The sequence below is a fragment of the Emiliania huxleyi genome, assembly GCF_000372725.1.
Source record: "Emiliania huxleyi CCMP1516 unplaced genomic scaffold EMIHUscaffold_57, whole genome shotgun sequence".
NCBI lineage: Eukaryota > Haptophyta > Isochrysidales > Noelaerhabdaceae > Emiliania > Emiliania huxleyi.
The window spans coordinates 566,330-583,356 of record NW_005197722.1 but is presented as its reverse complement, the minus strand read 5'-3'; the positions used below and the strand labels follow the sequence as shown (position 1 = coordinate 583,356).

Here is a 17,027-nt window from a genome sequence, read left to right as displayed (position 1 = left end):
CTGTCGGGGGCGTGCGAAGCTACCGCCTGCGAACGGCCGGTTGGCAGACGTCATGGCCGGCATGTACGACCCTTAAGAACCCGCGTACGACCAGAAGGTCGGCTGTGAGGCGAGGCTGAAGGCAGCCCAAAAAATGGTGGATTTGTGTTGCTAACAATTGAGGGCGATCCCGCGTGAACTGACGGCAGGCAAGCCGGCAGGTGGGGGGCGGGGATGTGCCGGGTGGATCCCCAAGCGGGCGAGCCGGGCCCGTGCATAGTTCGGGCGCGGCGGGCGCGCGAGCATGAGAAAGACGCACCGACATGCTGGCGCTACCGGTCTCTTGTTGCCTGATTTTGACGATTCTCGTTGGACCGTCGCTCGGAGCGAAATCCCAAAACCTCTCAGCTCAAAGGGGGAATTTATTTGTTTGGGCAGTGTTCGACCGGGCTAGCGATAGCATCCAAGCGGCCAGACCTGCTGCAACGCTACAGTTGTACTTGCGGGCTGTGCGGCGGACACGGCTGCTCCAGTCGCCCCGGCGGGCCACGCCAGTGCTGCATGCCGCCCGCTGTTTTGCGTGCGGGTCGGGTCTGCCAGTCACGGGCGGACGTGGCCTGCATCGTGCGGGGCAGCAGCACTGCAGGTTCCGTGGTGCGCTCCGGCTCGGCGCCTCCTGCGTGCACTGCCTTCCGCAGCGCATTGGAGCGAGAGCCACCTCCTGCTGGCGTCGTTTTGTCATACGGCCTCAGGCCGGAAGATGGTGCCACCGATGTCATCAACAACGCGCTGGTGAATGTCAAGTATGCCCCGCTGATCGTCCACGTCAGTCGCAGCAAGAGGCAGGACTTCCAGGACTTCTTCCATGCGACGCACTCACGACGGGTGTTTCTCAACCCAGAGCGGCTGGAGGTGATCACGGGAGCCCCAAGCGTGCTCGGTCTGCACCTGTCCAATCTCCGCTTCTGCGAGATCGACGGCATGCCATGCAGCCGCCCCGGCAGCGACGGCCTACGCTTCGTGCTCATGGCGAGCAACCAGGCCCTCTTTCGCCCCGGGCTCGAGCAGTGGGTGATGCAGCACAGCGTGTCGTACTGCAGCCCAGGTCGCTGCAGCGGCTTTGCTTGGAGCACAGAGACGAGGGACAGACGAGGAGGAGGTTCTCCCCAGTGGGATGAGCTCTCCTGGGTTGCATCGCCGCCGTCGGCACTCTACCGCGCCGTCACTCGTGGCGAGATTGATACGACACGCTTGGGCCATTCGTTCTGGCGGCACTTTGTCACCCTCATGGAGGCCAGTGACGAGGCTGCGCTCAACGGGTGGTGGCGCCGGGCGCCCATAACTACCTTTGCGCACGAGGGCTCGTTCTTCCCGCTGCACGTCCTACGCGCCTTCACGCAGTGTGCGTTGCCAGGGAGCGTGTTTGAGGCCTTGCTGGTGCCCCCAAATCCCTTTCCCTTTGCGCTAGCTCTTGAACAACGGAATGGCAATCAGACGCAGAACAGCAGCCTCGCGCTCTCACAGCCAGTCAGCGGCTCCGGTCCAAAAGAAGAGCCAGATTCCATGAAGGCGTGCCTTGCCATGTACAAGGCGGCCAACGCCACACGGCGACTCGCACCGCCAAGATTCACGTTGTCTTGCGGCTTCGAAGAGGTCCTGCTGCCCACTTTTGTCCGTCAGCACTACACCCACCTCCTACCGTCGGCATCGCCGCCTCTGGTCTGGCGCGTGTGGGGACTGACCGAAAAGGCTCTGCGGGAAAACGTGTCCACCGCTGTGATCTTTGGGAAGCGCTTGCTCGCCAACTTGCACCAGCATGCCAACCTCTTTGGACTGACGATCCCCAAGCATCGCTTTTCCTTTGTGAATGCATTTGTGGGGAGGGCGTGGCCTGCCATGAAGTCGGGCTCGGAGAGCCCTCCTGGTGGCGTCGTATTGTACTCTGGCCGATGGAGATCAAAGGAGATGCACGATCTCGTCGAAAATCACAAGCAACGCCTGATTCTGCCCTTGAACTTGAGTGTCGTCGCAGTAGGCTTTGCGAACAATCTCTGTCGGTTGGGAAGTAACCAGTTTGCATCCACGATATCACGCATGTGGGGCATGGACCCCAACCGAATCAGGGTGACGATGATGTACGACGAAGACGTGCCCAGATTCAGAATGCCGCAAAATCTCTCGGCGTGGAAACAGTCCCAAGTTAAGGCATACGCGGTACAGTTTCATCATGTCAAGGTTGCTGTTCAAGTGGCGAGCGCGTGGAGAGCCTTTGATTTCTATGTGAGAGCTCGAATCGATGTTCTGTTCGACAGGACCCCACGATTCGACTCAGCCCGCCTAAACGGCATTGTCTACGCCCATGCCGTCCCTACATTCAAAAACTGGGCTTCCAACCGATCGACGCTTGTGTGGCGAGACTGGCTGTATGTCGCGAGCTTCGACGGAATCTCGCATATTGCAAATGTGGTTGACCCGATCATCTCCCCCAGGGAACGATGCATGGGCGCCTGTCCACTGACTGCCACACATCCTGAGCGAACTTCCCTAGTCACCCGCGGCCGGACTCCATCCGGCACGCGTCGCTGGGCGCTCAGAGCCGCGTCCCCTGCTCGCCACCCCGACGCCCAAGGCGCCCGAGTCCCAGACCCAGACCCAGAAGAGAAAAGTACCGGACCCCTGAAGTAAGTTGCACCGCCACCAAACCAGTCAATGGGGTGTGTCGTCGAGGCAGACGACGACGGACTGCGTCTCGGTGTACTCGTGCAGCGCCTCCCACCCGTTCTCGCGTCCGACGCCCGAGTGGCCGAAACCGCCCCACGGTGAGCTCGGGTCGTTGCGGTGGCGCGCGTTGATCCACACGATGCCCGCGCGCACGCCCTGTGCGACGCGGTGCGCTCCTGCGGACTTGAACACGCCGGAGTCAGGGTGTCGGCAGGGCGGCGTCCAGCTCCGCCGAGCCGCCTCGTGCGTACTGGGAGCGAATGGCGGTCGCTCGAACGGCTGACGCGATCCGACAGAACTTCCAGGCAGAGAATCCTCTCCTCGAGTTGCCGCCGATCGACGATGACGCGGCTCAGCCCCGCCCACTTCCGCCCGCCGTTTTGCCACCGCCGCAGCCCGCCGCGCTACCTCACGCTATCCCGTTGCCGCAGCCGTCTGTGCCGCGCGCCGATCTGCCTTGTGCTGTCCCACTGCCGCCGCAATCCTCCGTGCCGCCCGCCGATCTGCCTTGCGCGGTCCCGCTGCCAGCGCAACAATCGGCCGAGATGGCACACGCCGCTGCATACTACCAGCAAGCTGCGCAGTGGCAACATGCGCAGTGGCAGGTGGCTGTCCGGCCCTGACTCCACATATGTGTAGCTCCGACTTCAATCTAGCCTCGCTCAGCCCTTTCCCCTACCTAACCGCGCCCTGACCGCCCACCGACGCGCTGCTTCGCTCTGCAGGCACATCATCAGGCGCAGCAGGTCCACCAAGCGCAGGCGGGATTCGCACAGCATGCGCACAGGGGTTCGCGCCGCAGCCGCACCCTGCGTACTTGCCACCTCAGCCCGGCGCGGCGGCGTATCAGCAAGCTCTGACGCAGCGGGCTTTGGAGGTGCAGCAGCTGAGGCGGGTGAGCGAGGCGGCGCAGGCGGCGCAGGCGAGGGAGGCGCAGGCGATTGCTCCCGAGCCCTTGAATTGATGTGGCAATGCACGAGGCAAACTCCGCTCCTCTTCTCTAGGTGAAGAGGGAGGCCACGGCATGGGCGATGCAGCAGCTGGAGGAGCAGGCGCGCCGGGATAAGGCGCGCAGGGACGAGCATATGCGCCAGGAGCAGGTGCGCAGGGAGGAGCTGGCGCGCCGGGAGCAGGCGCAACGGGAAGAGCTGGCGCGCAGGGAGGAGCAAGCGCGCAGGGAGGAGCAAGCGCGCAGGGAGGAGCTGGCGCGCAGGGAGGAGCAAGCGCGCAGGGAGGAGCTGGCGCGCAGGGAGGAGCTGGCGCGCAGGGAGGAGCTGGCGCGCAGGGAGGAGCTGGCGCGCAGGGAGGAGCTGGCGCGCAGGGAGGAGCTGGCGCGCGAGGCGTTTGCGAGGGATGCGGTCCAGGCGAAGAGGGAGGCAGCAGCGCGGGAGGCAGTTCGGATCCTCGTGCCGACGTTGCAGCAGATGCCGTTTCCCTAAGCCGGACCCCGGTCCCGCTCTAGGCGCAGGCGCAGTTCCACCACCAGGCGCAGCTCCTCCAGCAGTACGAGAGCGCGCGCAGCGAGCAGCAGGGGCGGGCCGCGCAGCTGCAGGCGAGGACAGTGCAGCAGATGCAGCAGGCGCACGATGCCGCGTTGCAGGGCATCATGCTCCCCACCGCGGGACCGGCACCGGTGCGGCCGTTTCCCGCAGCACCGAGCCCCTCGTCGGCAGCGGCGGTGGCGCTGGGGCTGCAGCGGGAGCAGCTCCAGGCGCAGACACAGGCGAACGCCGCCGTTGCTGGCCTACGCTTTGGGGCGATGCCGGCCATTTCGGGGCTGGCCCAAGGACTGGTCACCCCGCAATCTTTTTTCCCACCGGCGGCGGGAATCGGCCTCGTCGGGAACACGGGCCTTTGTCTTGAAGAGCAAGCGCCCGCAGAGACGCGCGCAGACCTAGGGATAGACTAGTACACTGCTACACTCAACTTGTGTGCACCAACCCTTGCATGTCGGAGAAACTAAATCTGAAATTTCGCTCCGCCGTGGAGCGTGCGTTGCGGCTTGCGCCGAGATGGCCGATCGATTGTTTGGACGCACGGCACACGGCAATCGGTGTTCAGCAATCACGACACATTTTCACCGTTGGTCGTCGCGTCTCACCCTGACGCGAGCGTCTCGAGGGTCGAACGAACCTCCGCGCTAAGGTGCGCGGGGCACGGTGGCGCACGGAAGGCGTCGCGGCTACAGGCCTCAACACGGGAGGGGCGACACAAGAGGGGCGACGGCAGTGGAGCGTGACACAAGAGGGGCGACACAAGATGGGCACATCAAGTTGGAGAGGCTGTCGATCTGCGCATCCTCGCTCCACTAGGAGCGAACGAAAGCGTGGGTGGCGATCATGTTGTCACCTGACGGATGCTATGGCTTTGCATAATCATCAGATCGAGTAGTACGTCGTCCGCCAGCTCGCGCCGAGCGCGTACCCGTTGAACACCGAGTACACCGTGCCGCTGATCGTCATTCCAGGGCAGTTCGTGTCGACGCGACTCCCGTCGGAGCTTCGATCACTGCACCCCACCGTTGGCGTATTGGGATCCGACCCTCCCGAGCACTCGCCGAGGCACTCGTAAATCGGCCGCTCCTCCGTCACGCTATCGTACTCGCTCGTATACATGCAAGTGCAGTACAATCCATGATCGCCTGGGCACTCCATTCCGAAGTAGTCGTATCCTGCACAGTGCGCCTTACACGTCTCAACCGGGTTGTCGCTCGGGGCCAACGCAGTGTAAGGGTTGTTCCAGTTATGCGTCACGCACATTTCCCCCGCCGGGGCCGCCAGAGTGGGCGACGTTGGCGGCGCCGAGGGCGGCGGCGGAGAGGGCGAGACTGAGGGCGGCGGCGGAGTCGGCGGCGGCGGAGAGGGCGAGACTGAGGGCGGCGGCGGAGTCGGCGGCGGCGGAGAGGGCGGTGCCGAGGGCGGCGGCGCCGAGGGCGGCGGCGGAGAGGGCGAGGCCGAGGGCGGCGGCGCCGAGGGCGGCGGCGGAGAGGGCGAGACTGAGGGCGGCGGCGGAGTCGGCGGCGGCGGAGAGGGCGGTGCCGAGGGCGGCGGCGCCGAGGGCGGCGGCGGAGAGGGCGAGGCCGAGGGCGGCGGCTTGTAGAGCACCGTGATCGAGATCGTGGTGGGCTCCTCCTCCATGCCCACCGGGGCTCCGAGCTCCTCGGCCATGCTTGCGAGGAAAGCCGGCAGCGTCGCGGCGGCCGTGATGTCTTGGGCGGTCGGCCCCCCCTCGGCCTGCACGATGGTCACCCGCACCGTGCTGTCGCCGAGGTCCTCGAGGGCCATCTGCTCGGCGGTGACAGTCACGGGGGGTTCGCCGTTGGCGAAGGACTTGATCTTGGCGGCCTCGACGGCGTCCAGGTCGATGGCGGCGAGCGCGCGCCGCCGCCGGGTCGCGCCAATCTTGAGAGCGAAGGAGGAGGCGGGAAGGCAAACAGGCTCCTCGGCGAGCCGGCGACGGGCCTCCGTCAGCCCTTCTCCGGGCTGTACCTCGAGCGACGTGGCACGCGCAACGAGGGTGGCCTTCGCCTCCTCGCGCATGAACTGCCGCCAGCCGTCGATGCCCTGCTTGACGGCGCCCAAGGCCATGTTTCTGAGGCGCCTGTCGACGTCCGCAACCTCCTGGGCGAACTCCTTGTCGCAGAGCGCCATACCCGCCTCAGCCGTTCCTGTGATCACCGCCTCACCGGCGAAACGCGAGAAGACGAAGTCGGACGCGAAGGGCGAGCGCATCTCGTACATCTTGCCAGTGCCCTCGATGGCGCCCTCGGCCTGCGCCGAGGTGACAAAGGTGCCCGCATCAGGGTAGACGTCGAGCCTTCCAATGCGCGGCACCGGGTCGGCAAAGGACTGCCCGATCAAGCCGTGCGCGATCAGCGGCTTCCTTTGGGGCGAGTAGGAGAGTTCGATGTCGAGCCGGTGGCTAGGCCCGGCAATTCGGTCGTGTACGTGTTCGCCGTGCACGATGATCTTCCACGGCGCCCCGTTGGTGTCGGTGGTGAATGGGTTCACCTCTATTGTCGCGGTGGACATCTTGGTCGATGCATGAAGCCCACCGCAGAACCTTTCCGAGTTGGGCCCGAGCATGAAGTCGTGGCCACCGCAGGAACCCTTGACATTGCTCCAGCCCCAGTTTTGATCTGTGGGCGAGACGATGGGTACGAGGTGAGGCGGGGCGAGGTGAGATGGGGAGATGGGACGCTGGGCAGGCTGATGCGGAGTAGGGCTGGGAGGAGGTTGTTTTTTTTGGGCGGGGCGGTGGGGTCGGGGGGGGGTGACCGTTCAGCTCGCGGGCAACGTAGCTCACGTAGGCCCACTTGCACAAGCGGTCGCCCGCGACGAGGGCAGAGACGTGGACCTCCGTCATGAAGGTCCCATTGACGAGGAGTTTGCCGTCGTGGAGGGTGTAGAGCGCCTCCTCGATCCGCACATTGACGCTCAGCCCCGGCGTGGAGAGGTAGTTGTAGAGCGCACCGTCCTCGCCCCGGAAGTCCGCCCGGCCGCCCTTTGACAGGTCCAGGTGCGGATCCTGCCGCACTCTGGCGACGTCCGTGCACCGTTCAAACTCAAAGTTTGCCTGCACGAGGGACAGCACGAGGACGGTGGAGATTATGCCAAAGATGAGGTACATCGCCCGGCCCAGTGGCCCTGCTCAACCACGCGAAGCCGGAAAAAAGAAGGACACCAGCCGTCGCAATGGCGATTTCGGCGCAGCGCCGATGCGATTCCTGATTTATTACCGAAAACCCGCAAAACTTCGGCCGTAATGAAACCGATCCAAGGATCCATTCTTGCACGCATTCTCCCCCAAGAAAGGCGAAAGGGAACCCGCCCCCCCAGCGTGTGCTTTCGCTGCACTACCGTCCCAGCGGGTTTTCACGTAACAAACAAGTACACACACACTAGTGAGTCTATCGGTAAGCGCGGGTTAGTGTGGGTTCCACCGGGTTAAGCCACACTAACCAAGCACGGGTCAGCACGGGTCAGAACGGGTTACCATAACCCGACGCTAACCCGGCACTAACCCGTCCTAACGTATGCCCCCCTTCCATGTAGCGCCGGGTTAGCGCCCCGGGTTACTTAGTTAGTCTCGGGTTAGGCTTGGGTTACGGCTCGTTCCGCCCCTCTGCACGTGCAGACACTCACTCGCCACACCACAGCCGCAGGTTTGTTCAGAGATAAATGCGGGCGATTCGGATGTGAGGTTGCCGACTGCACTCCAAAAGTGCTCCAAGATTCCAAGAAACTTACTTAGGAACACTTGCCAACACGTGACATATCTGTCAACAGAAGACCATACCGAACACACAGAGGTGCCCGTCAGCGAGTTTCTCGCAGATCGGCGAGCGCGAAACTCGGAGCGCGAACAGAGTTCCGCACACCGCAGCCAACGACAATGGAGACACGCCGTGCTTTCTCACGCCTTGCTGTCAGGGCTGGTCGCTTCACATTGGGCTTTTTGGCCAAAATCGACCACTGAAAATCCGTAGGGTCGCTTAACGGCACCCCCGCGCGGTGCCGAGCGGCCCAGGGCCGGCCAAGTATGCATACAAGGGACTAAGCTGGACGGGACCGTGACCGGTTTGTAGTAGTCTACCCCCCAAAACGATTTCTGACCTCTCCCGTGGCCCCGGCGGGCCCCGGCGGAGGTCCGGCGCGGCGCTCCAAATCCGCACTTCGCGAGCTTCTACGGGAGTTCACGCGGCCTCTCCGCCTCGTGAGGCACACCCCACACTCACCACGAGCCCTGGGACTGTGCGCGGATCTTTGGCCGCGGCGTCCGGAGCTTTGGTTGTCGAATATCGGCCGCCAGCTAGGCCATCGAGCGAACGTGTCCGGAAAGGCTCTCGGACGGGTCCGGCAGCGGTGCCATGGACCCAGAAGCTCGCCCCGGCGGAGCACTCACGGCTCGACCCCCGCCCCTGGCCACCCAGACGTGCCCCCGGACCGCCGCAGGAGCGCCGACAGCGGCGATGGTGCTCCGCGACGACGCCCTCCCGACGAAGCCGGATCTGGCGGGCGACTGGCCGGCGGAGCCCGGCGCCTGAGGACGAGGATGGCCGTAATGGACCGGGATGAGCTCTGGGAGGTACAGTGTTAGTGTATATATTGTAGAAACAGACCGTGTGCACAATATGTCTCAGTCTAGCTAAGCCTGGGTAGGCGATGCCGAGGCCGTACAGCAGCTTGATGGTGCTTCGCCGGCGTGCGTCGCCGCCGCCGCGCCGGCCGCCGCCGGGGCCCCGGTTTGGACTGTGTTTGGGGTGGAGGAGGGGTCCGATGGGCGGCGTGATGGTAGTTTATGGCCCTCCAATCACCCACTCACTGCCACCGGCCGTAGGGGCCTCACGGACGTCACAGTTTATCTGTTTATGATATTTTGATATTTCAAAGGTCCTGCCGTCGCTCAGTCCGAACACCTCACTCTGCTCTCTGGGGGGCGCGACCGAGCCCTCGCCCCTCCCTGCGCGGACGAGCACATGGTTTGGGACCTGAGCGATGGCAGAGGCCTTCAAAATTGCCCCGGGTGGAGGCCCTGGCCCCTGCCGGTTGGGAGTGGTGAGTGGGGGAAATGAGGACCATAAACAAGCACCATATCCCCCACCGCGACCAGCCCACACACAGCCCAAGCCGCTGCCAATTCCGGCCCCGGTGGCCGCCGGCCGGGTGGCTACCGGGGCGCACAAACGGTCCCTCACGAACGCCACACGGGCCACCACGGCCCGTTGCGGCGGCCTGAGTGCCGCCCCGCACCCGCCCGACGCCCTCGGCCAGCCAGCGCCCACTCTGGGAGGCTTCACCGCCGCCAGCGCGCCGAGCGCGCCGCCCTCTCCTCGCGCCGCACGGGCCGTGGCCGCACGCCCGAGAGGCGGCCCATAAATGGCTGCTCGCCCGCCACCCGCCGTGCGCCGCCGCCGCCCCCAGCCCGCACTGGAGAGGCTCTCACGGCCGCTAGCCGCTGTCGCGTCGCCCGGCGGCTGCGCTGGCAGCAGTGCTCGCGACGGCGGCGCCGAGTTTCCCCGAGCGGAGCACGGCCAAGGGTCTGAGACGCGGGGAGGGCGGGGCGGGAGGTCCTCGTGGGGGCGTGGGGGCGCGGAGGCGGCGTGCGGGGACGCGCGGAGGGCGGTGGGGGTGTGTGGGAGGTGGGCGAGGGAGAGCTGAGGCGGCCGGCGGTGGTGGCGGGAGCAGCGGAGGCGACGGCGTCGGAGGGGGTGGGGGGGGAGGAAACGGCGGCGGCTCTGGCGGAGACGGCGGCGGCGGCGGCGGCGAGGGCCTAGCCTGAGGGGGAGGGGGTGGGGGAGGGGATGAGGAACGGTGAGGGCGGCTGGGGCGGCCGGGAAGGCAACACAGGCGAGGCGCGGCGCACCTCAAACTCGAGCGAGTAGCGGGAATATCACCCGCTGCTCCGGCGGAAGAGTGCTCCCCCGCCGCCCCCTGGGCCACCCCGTTGTCCCGCGGCGTGGCCGTGTAGCTGGCACCGGAGTCATGACGCACACGCCTACTTGCGCACGTAGCCGCCGCCGAGCGCGGCAAAGGCGGCGTCGACCGAGGCGGGACCGCCGGCGAGCAGCCGGCGGGCGGGCCGGGACTCCACCATACCTTACCTAAACTCCAGATAGGGGGTCTGTGCACCCCGTAGTGCGTGTCGTCATCATCTGTCCAGCGTCCACACCCATACCGCGTTGGTGTCCAGTCCGAGCCTGACTGTTCTTCACCTTCCTACATACAACATATGCAATAGGTAGGTAGGTCCGGTGTTGACCGCCCCAGACAGAGGGCGGCCCGCACACACGTTTTCGGTTTTTTGATTGCTTTCACTTTGGGGGGCTAGGCGTGGGCCGGGGGAGGGATCGCACATATGGCAAGAGGCTACGTCAGTGACAGCCGACGAGCCGACCGTACGTGCAACCCGAACACATAGTTTTGAACAACAACTCTCTAGTTTTGCGCACAGCGTGATTTGTGCGTGATCTGGTGTACACATCCCTCACAGCGCTGTGCCCTGTGACACATCCGCGCCGCCGCCATCGGCGCCACCGCCATCCACGCATTAAGAAGAGATCTCTCGCATTAAACGAGGCCAGCGGGGACGCGCACGCAGCAAAATCAGTCAATTGTAAAGGGGGCTACTGGGGCGGCCAAATTCACACCTCGCGGGACTACTTATGTTTTCGTAAACGTAGTTGTGGCCCCCCGCTACGTCGCACGACTGCGACTGGGTAGCGCGGGGCTAAAAACGCTCCGCGAGACCTCGATAGAGTAGTGCCGAAGGCGCTCTTTTTGATTGAAAATAGTACCCCATCAGCTGTTTTGGCCCCGATGTTCCCCACGTTCCCCCGTCCAGAAAAGCACCGCGGCATCCACAAGGCACTCCACTTCCTCGTCCGCTCGCGCTTGCCGCGCCTCATTGCGCCCGATTATGCCGCCGCAAGCTGCACGCCTAGACCCCCGCGACGCCTATTGCTCACGGAACCCGCCGCCCCCTCACCTCCCCCTCCATGCGATGCGCCCTCGCTCGTCGCGCGAGCGGCTGTACCCCCTCGGCCTCGCACCGCCTGCCCACTCCCGCTCGCAGGTGCCACCACTGCCATCGAGGAAGCCACGAGACGCGTCCGCTGCTGCCCATTCCCCACCCTTGTCCCGCGCGAGCCCGCCCGACCGCCCTCCCTCTCTTCCGGCAAGAGTCCAAGAGAGCGATCCGCTTGCTCGCCAATCACCGCCCGGCTCCAGTCCGAGCGCCGAGGACGCGAGAGAGCGTGCCGGCGGCCTCGTCTCGACGCTCACGCCGCGACGTGCTGCCCGTAGGCGCGGCTCTCCTCTCTCCGGCTCCCTCTCTCAATTGATCCGAGATTGACCCGAGCGAAAGTTCCCGCCCTGCTGCATCTTGAGTGTCCGCAGCCGCTAGGGCCACTCGAGCGCTGGCCTGCACCCGCCATCGGGGACACCACCTTCAATCGCGTCTTGACTCTTTGCATCTCCCTGATCGGCGCCCGACCCTGTTTTCCCTCGCCAACCTCACAGGTACAGTCATCTTGAAAATCTAATGTCACGGCAGCTTTCCGTCAAGACGGTCGACAACGTTTCGGCGATTGCGTTCTCTTCGTCTTCGTCGCCTTCGCTCCTCGGAGCCGAGCCGGCGTGTGCGAGCTACACAAGTCACAACCCCCTCATGTCCGTACTCTCCTTTTCCGATCCGTCCGGTACCCCTACCTCAGGCGTGCGGCGTCAAGTTCTCCACGCCGCAGCAGCCGCGGTTTCCTTCCCCCCACTCTTTTTCATGGATTGAGTTCCATGTTGTGAGGGGAATCTAATGGGATTTCGTTTGGTTTTAGGCGGCCGAGGTCGTTGCGTTGTGGCCAAGACAGCGGCACCATGTCCACTGAGATTGCAGGCGCGCCTCGCCTCGCCCGCCGCCCGGCGCGACGCAGCGCGAGATGAGAGCTGCCCACGCGCGTGCCCGGGCACGCCTCGCCCCACAACCACCACTGCAGCGAGCCCGTGCGCGTTGCACGCCCGGCTGCGACCGCCGTGCGAGCGGCTCGTTCCGAGCATCGAGCGACGCGAATCCGGCACAATTGGATCGCAGTCGGAGCGCTGCTGAGCGCGCGGCCGCGGGTCGCCTCCATGCCACTGCGCCCCCGCGACCCCCACAACGAGCCCGTACCTTGCTCGTCCCATTTTATGCTACTGACGCTCGCCCGCCGCCGCCAACGCCCTCGCAGAGAACAACGTGGGCGAGACGGGCGTGCGGCGGTGATCGTTGGTGCTGGGCCTCAAGCTGCGTGCGCTGCGAGTAGGTGCGCCCCCCCCCCCCCCTTCCTCTCGATCCCCCCCCAAAGACGCTCTCAGAGCAGAGAGAATTGATGGCCCCGAACGCGTGCAGCAACCAGAGCAGGAGATTAGCCGAGATTGGCCGAGATCCAGCCGTTTGACCAACTAAGAGCGCCACTTCCCCCCCCCCTCCCCCCTCCCTTCAATTTCACACACCCGCCATCCACTGCCCCCCATAGGTACGAGTGAACTCGATCAACAACATGTCAGAGAACAAGACGACAGTGAAGGTCGGCATCATGTCGGCCGAAGACGGCAGCATCAAGGTCGTCGTCTTCTCCGCGCCGAATCTGCCTCCGCTCCTCGGAGCCAAGGCGGTGCGTGTGCGCTTGTCGCAGATCGCCAGTCTCCTTCCAACACGCGCCCCACTCTCCCTCGCCGACAGGCGAGCGGCGCCAAGAACGCACCCGTTGAGGACGTCACCGTGGCCGAGTCCGGCGCGGAGGCCCCCCTCGACGAGAGCATCCTCAAGAATGACCTGGCCGCAGAAGAGGCGACCGCCGCGGACACGGTCGACTCGGACCGGGCCAAGGTCATGTTCGCCGCCCACAAGCCGAGCGCGAACGCCGAGGAGGGGCTGCCCGCCCCGGCGGCGAGCGCCTGGCAATCTGCGCGCCGGCGTCTGCCGACCCACTACCCTGACCCCGTCCCGCGTTCGATGCGTGTAGGGCGACGCCGACTGGAACGTCTCGACCGAGGAGCTTTCAGTGGAGAAGCCCGCCCCGGCGGTGAGCGCCTCCAGCACCCTTCTGTGCACACGCGGGTATTGCGGGGACACGGGAGTCCTACAGGCGGGTACTTATTGATCCTGTGACCTCGATCCTGTGACCTCTCGCCTGCCGTACGTCACACGCAGGGCATCGACGAGTGGAGGACCCCCTCCCCGCTCCGCAAGATCGAGCGCAAGGGCGAGTCCAACCTGGTCGACCGCTCCAAGAAGACCACCAAGAGCCTCACCCCGATCGGCCGCGTCGACCCCAACGGCTTCGCGGCCCTGCTCGGAACGGACGTCAGCGAGGAAGACCTCGCTGGCGTCGGCTCCGGCAACGCGTTCGTCGACGACGCCCCGCCGTCGTCGACGACGCCCTCGGTGCGTGCTGCCTTGCCCGTGCAGCGCGCCCTGCTCGTGCCTAACCCTGGTCCGCACGTTTAGGGCGCCGTCACCGTGGCCGAGTCCGGCGCGGAGGCCCCCCTCGACGAGAGCATCCTCAAGAATGACCTGGCCGCAGAAGAGGCGACCGCCGCGGACACGGTCGACTCGGACCGGGCCAAGGTCATGTTCGCCGCCCACAAGCCGAGCGCGAACGCCGAGGAGGGGCTGCCCGCCCCGGCGGCGAGCGCCTGGCAATCTGCGCGCCGGCGTCTGCCGACCCACTCCCTGACCCCGTCCCGCGTTCGATGCGTGTAGGGCGACGCCGACTGGAACGTCTCGACCGAGGAGCTTTCAGTGGAGAAGCCCGCCCCGGCGGTGAGCGCCTCCAGCACCCTTCTGTGCACACGCGGGTATTGCGGGGACACGGGAGTCCTACAGGCGGGTACGGATTGATCCTGTGACCTCGATCCTATGACCTCTCGCCTGCCGTACGTCACACGCAGGGCATCGACGAGTGGAGGACCCCCTCCCCGCTCCGCAAGATCGAGCGCAAGGGCGAGTCCAACCTGGTCGACCGCTCCAAGATGACCACCAAGAGCCTCACCCCGATCGGCCGCGTCGACCCCAACGGCTTCGCGGCCCTGCTCGGAACGGACGTCAGCGAGGAAGACCTCGCTGGCGTCGGCTCCGGCAACGCGTTCGTCGACGACGCCCCGCCGTCGTCGACGACGCCCTCGGTGCGTGCTGCCTTGCCCGTGCAGCGCGCACTGCTCGTGCCTAACCCTGGTCCGCACGTTTAGGGCGCCGTCACCGTGGCCGAGTCCGGCGCGGAGGCCCCCCTCGACGAGAGCATCCTCAAGATTGACCTGGCCGCAGAAGAGGCGACCGCCGCGGACACGGTCGACTCGGACCGGGCCAAGGTCATGTTCGCCGCCCACAAGCCGAGCGCGAACGCCGAGGAGGGGCTGCCCGCCCCGGCGGCGAGCGCCTGGCAATCTGCGCGCCGGCGTCTGCCGACCCACTACCCTGACCCCGCCCCGCGTTCGATGCGTGTAGGGCGACGCCGACTGGAACGTCTCGACCGAGGAGCTTTCAGTGGAGAAGCCCGCCCCGGCGGTGAGCGCCTCCCAGCACCCTTCTGTGCACACGCGGGTATTGCGGGGACACGGGAGTCCTACAGGCGGGTACTTATTGATCCTGTGACCTCGATCCTGTGACCTCTCGTCTGCCGTACGTCACACGCAGGGCATCGACGAGTGGAAGACCCCCTCCCCGCTCCGCAAGATCGAGCGCAAGGGCGAGTCCAACCTGGTCGACCGCTCCAAGAAGACCACCAAGAGCCTCACCCCGATCGGCCGCGTCGACCCCAACGGCTTCGCGGCCCTGCTCGGAACGGACGTCGACGAGGAAGACCTCGCTGGCGTCGGCTCCGGCAACGCGTTCGTCGACGACGCCCCGCCGTCGTCGACGACGCCCTCGGTGCGTGCTGCCTTGCCCGTGCAGCGCGCCCTGCTCGTGCCTAACCCTGGTCCGCACGTTTAGGGCGCCGTCACCGTGGCCGAGTCCGGCGCGGAGGCCCCCCTCGACGAGAGCATCCTCAAGAATGACCTGGCCGCAGAAGAGGCGACCGCCGCGGACACGGTCGACTCGGACCGGGCCAAGGTCATGTTCGCCGCCCACAAGCCGAGCGCGAACGCCGAGGAGGGGCTGCCCGCCCCGGCGGCGAGCGCCTGGCAATCTGCGCGCCGGCGTCTGCCGACCCACTACCCTGACCCCGCCCCGCGTTCGATGCGTGTAGGGCGACGCCGACTGGAACGTCTCGACCGAGGAGCTTTCAGTGGAGAAGCCCGCCCCGGCGGTGAGCGCCTCCAGCACCCTTCTGTGCACACGCGGGTATTGCGGGGACACGGGAGTCCTACAGGCGGGTACTTATTGATCCTGTGACCTCGATCCTGTGACCTCTCGCCTGCCGTACGTCACACGCAGGGCATCGACGAGTGGAGGACCCCCTCCCCGCTCCGCAAGATCGAGCGCAAGGGCGAGTCCAACCTGGTCGACCGCTCCAAGATGACCACCAAGAGCCTCACCCCGATCGGCCGCGTCGACCCCAACGGCTTCGCGGCCCTGCTCGGAACGGACGTCAGCGAGGAAGACCTCGCTGGCGTCGGCTCCGGCAACGCGTTCGTCGACGACGCCCCGCCGTCGTCGACGACGCCCTTGGTGCGTGCTGCCTTGCCCGTGCAGCGCGCCCTGCTCGTGACTAACCCTCGTCCGCACGTTTAGGGCGCCGTGCAGGAGACGGAGCCGGCCTCGACGTGCTCCGGCTTCCGCTTGCGCTTCGGCAAGTTCTGTTCGACCAACCTGTGTTCGACCAACCTGCTGTGCATCTTCTTCTCCGTGGTAATCGGTCTGGGCTGCTCGGCCTTTGCTCTGTCCTCGTACGGCTCTGGCGGCGTCTCCGAGCTCCTCGAGTCGGTGTTCGTGCCCGATGCGGGAAGCAATAGAACTGGAGATTGGCTCCAAGGACGCCCTGACTCGTGTATAGGTTCTCGACCTCTCCAACACCACGCCAGAGAACGAGTTCAGCCCAACGGTGCGCGGAACGGCGATTGCATCGCCTGCGGCGCTCCCGACCGAGACTGAGACTGCGTGCGGCGCCCTCGTTGCTCCGTTCAACCCTGCGCCCGACCCCGTGCCCGACCCCGTCGTGCCGGGCGCTTCTCACCTCGACCTTGCCAAAATTTTCTGGTTCTTCGGACCCGCCTTGCTCCTGACCGATCTCCTTCCAGGAGCGAAGGCGCAGCCGTCATCTCCACCCCCCACGCCGTGGGTACACCTTTGGACAAGCAGGTGCCCGATCGGGGGAACGCAACTCCTCACCAACGACTGCCTCTTCATCGACCAGCCCTTCTTGCTCGCTTTTGTCGCCGGAGAGTGCATCGACGATATCCACAAGGTGCGCTCCGCAGACGCTTGCCTGGAGCTCGGTGGCAGTTACACCAGCTCGACTGGTGCTGTGACCGACTACGCCACGATCGTGAACATGTACAGCAGCGGCTCTGGCGTCGCGATCTCGAGCAGGCACGGCCTTGGTGGGGAGAGCCACGACGGCTGGAATCTGTCCCCACCGCTGAAGGACGTTGCAGGAGGCCCCTTCATCAAGGTCAAGAGCGGTTTCACTTTTGAGCTCGCACTGCCAGGCACGGATGTCTGGGGGACCGCGGAGTCACAATACGTTTTGCTCTCGCCACCGCCGCCCTCCGCCCCGCCCTCGCTGCCGCCGCCCTCCGCCTCGCCGTCACCCCCCCCACCGAGCCCGCCGCCACCGTCACCGCCGCCGCCGTCGCCACCGCCGTCACCGCCGCCGCCGAGCCCGCCGCCGCCCTCGCCGCCGCCGCCCTCAC

At 65.8% G+C, this 17,027-nt stretch overlaps 4 protein-coding genes across 4 annotated transcripts in view; 3 read left to right on the top strand and 1 right to left on the bottom strand.

Annotated features, from left to right (window-relative positions):
• Positions 1 to 76, top strand: part of EMIHUDRAFT_213459 (hypothetical protein) — a gene marked incomplete at both ends in the record, with an annotated part of 426 nt that extends 350 nt beyond the window's left edge. The window contains one exon of the mRNA XM_005765053.1: positions 20 to 76. Within this exon, the coding sequence (XP_005765110.1) occupies positions 20 to 76 (57 nt within the window). The remainder of the gene's footprint in view (positions 1 to 19) is intronic.
• Positions 77 to 2,685: 2,609 nt separating this feature from the next.
• Positions 2,686 to 2,874, bottom strand: EMIHUDRAFT_67023 (hypothetical protein; the record flags this gene model as incomplete). Its single annotated transcript, XM_005765052.1, has 1 exon — positions 2,686 to 2,874. A coding segment is annotated over one exon (189 nt), but the record flags the coding sequence as incomplete, so codon positions are not given.
• An 857-nt stretch (positions 2,875 to 3,731) lies between these two features.
• EMIHUDRAFT_213457 (hypothetical protein) lies at positions 3,732 to 4,609 on the top strand (the record flags this gene model as incomplete). Its single annotated transcript, XM_005765051.1, has 2 exons — positions 3,732 to 4,094; positions 4,163 to 4,609. The coding sequence occupies 2 exons, from the start codon at positions 3,732 to 3,734 to the stop codon at positions 4,607 to 4,609; spliced, it is 810 nt and encodes a 269-aa protein (XP_005765108.1).
• A 6,409-nt stretch (positions 4,610 to 11,018) lies between these two features.
• Positions 11,019 to 16,809, top strand: EMIHUDRAFT_213454 (hypothetical protein; the record flags this gene model as incomplete). Its single annotated transcript, XM_005765050.1, has 18 exons — positions 11,019 to 11,081; positions 12,710 to 12,847; positions 12,916 to 13,062; positions 13,199 to 13,258; positions 13,387 to 13,620; positions 13,684 to 13,803; positions 13,939 to 13,998; positions 14,127 to 14,360; positions 14,424 to 14,543; positions 14,680 to 14,739; positions 14,869 to 15,102; positions 15,166 to 15,285; positions 15,422 to 15,481; positions 15,610 to 15,843; positions 15,919 to 16,098; positions 16,169 to 16,453; positions 16,529 to 16,715; positions 16,787 to 16,809. 18 exons carry the CDS (start codon positions 11,019 to 11,021, stop codon positions 16,807 to 16,809), a joined length of 2,559 nt encoding a protein of 852 aa, XP_005765107.1.
• Between the last annotated feature and the right edge of the window lie 218 nt (positions 16,810 to 17,027).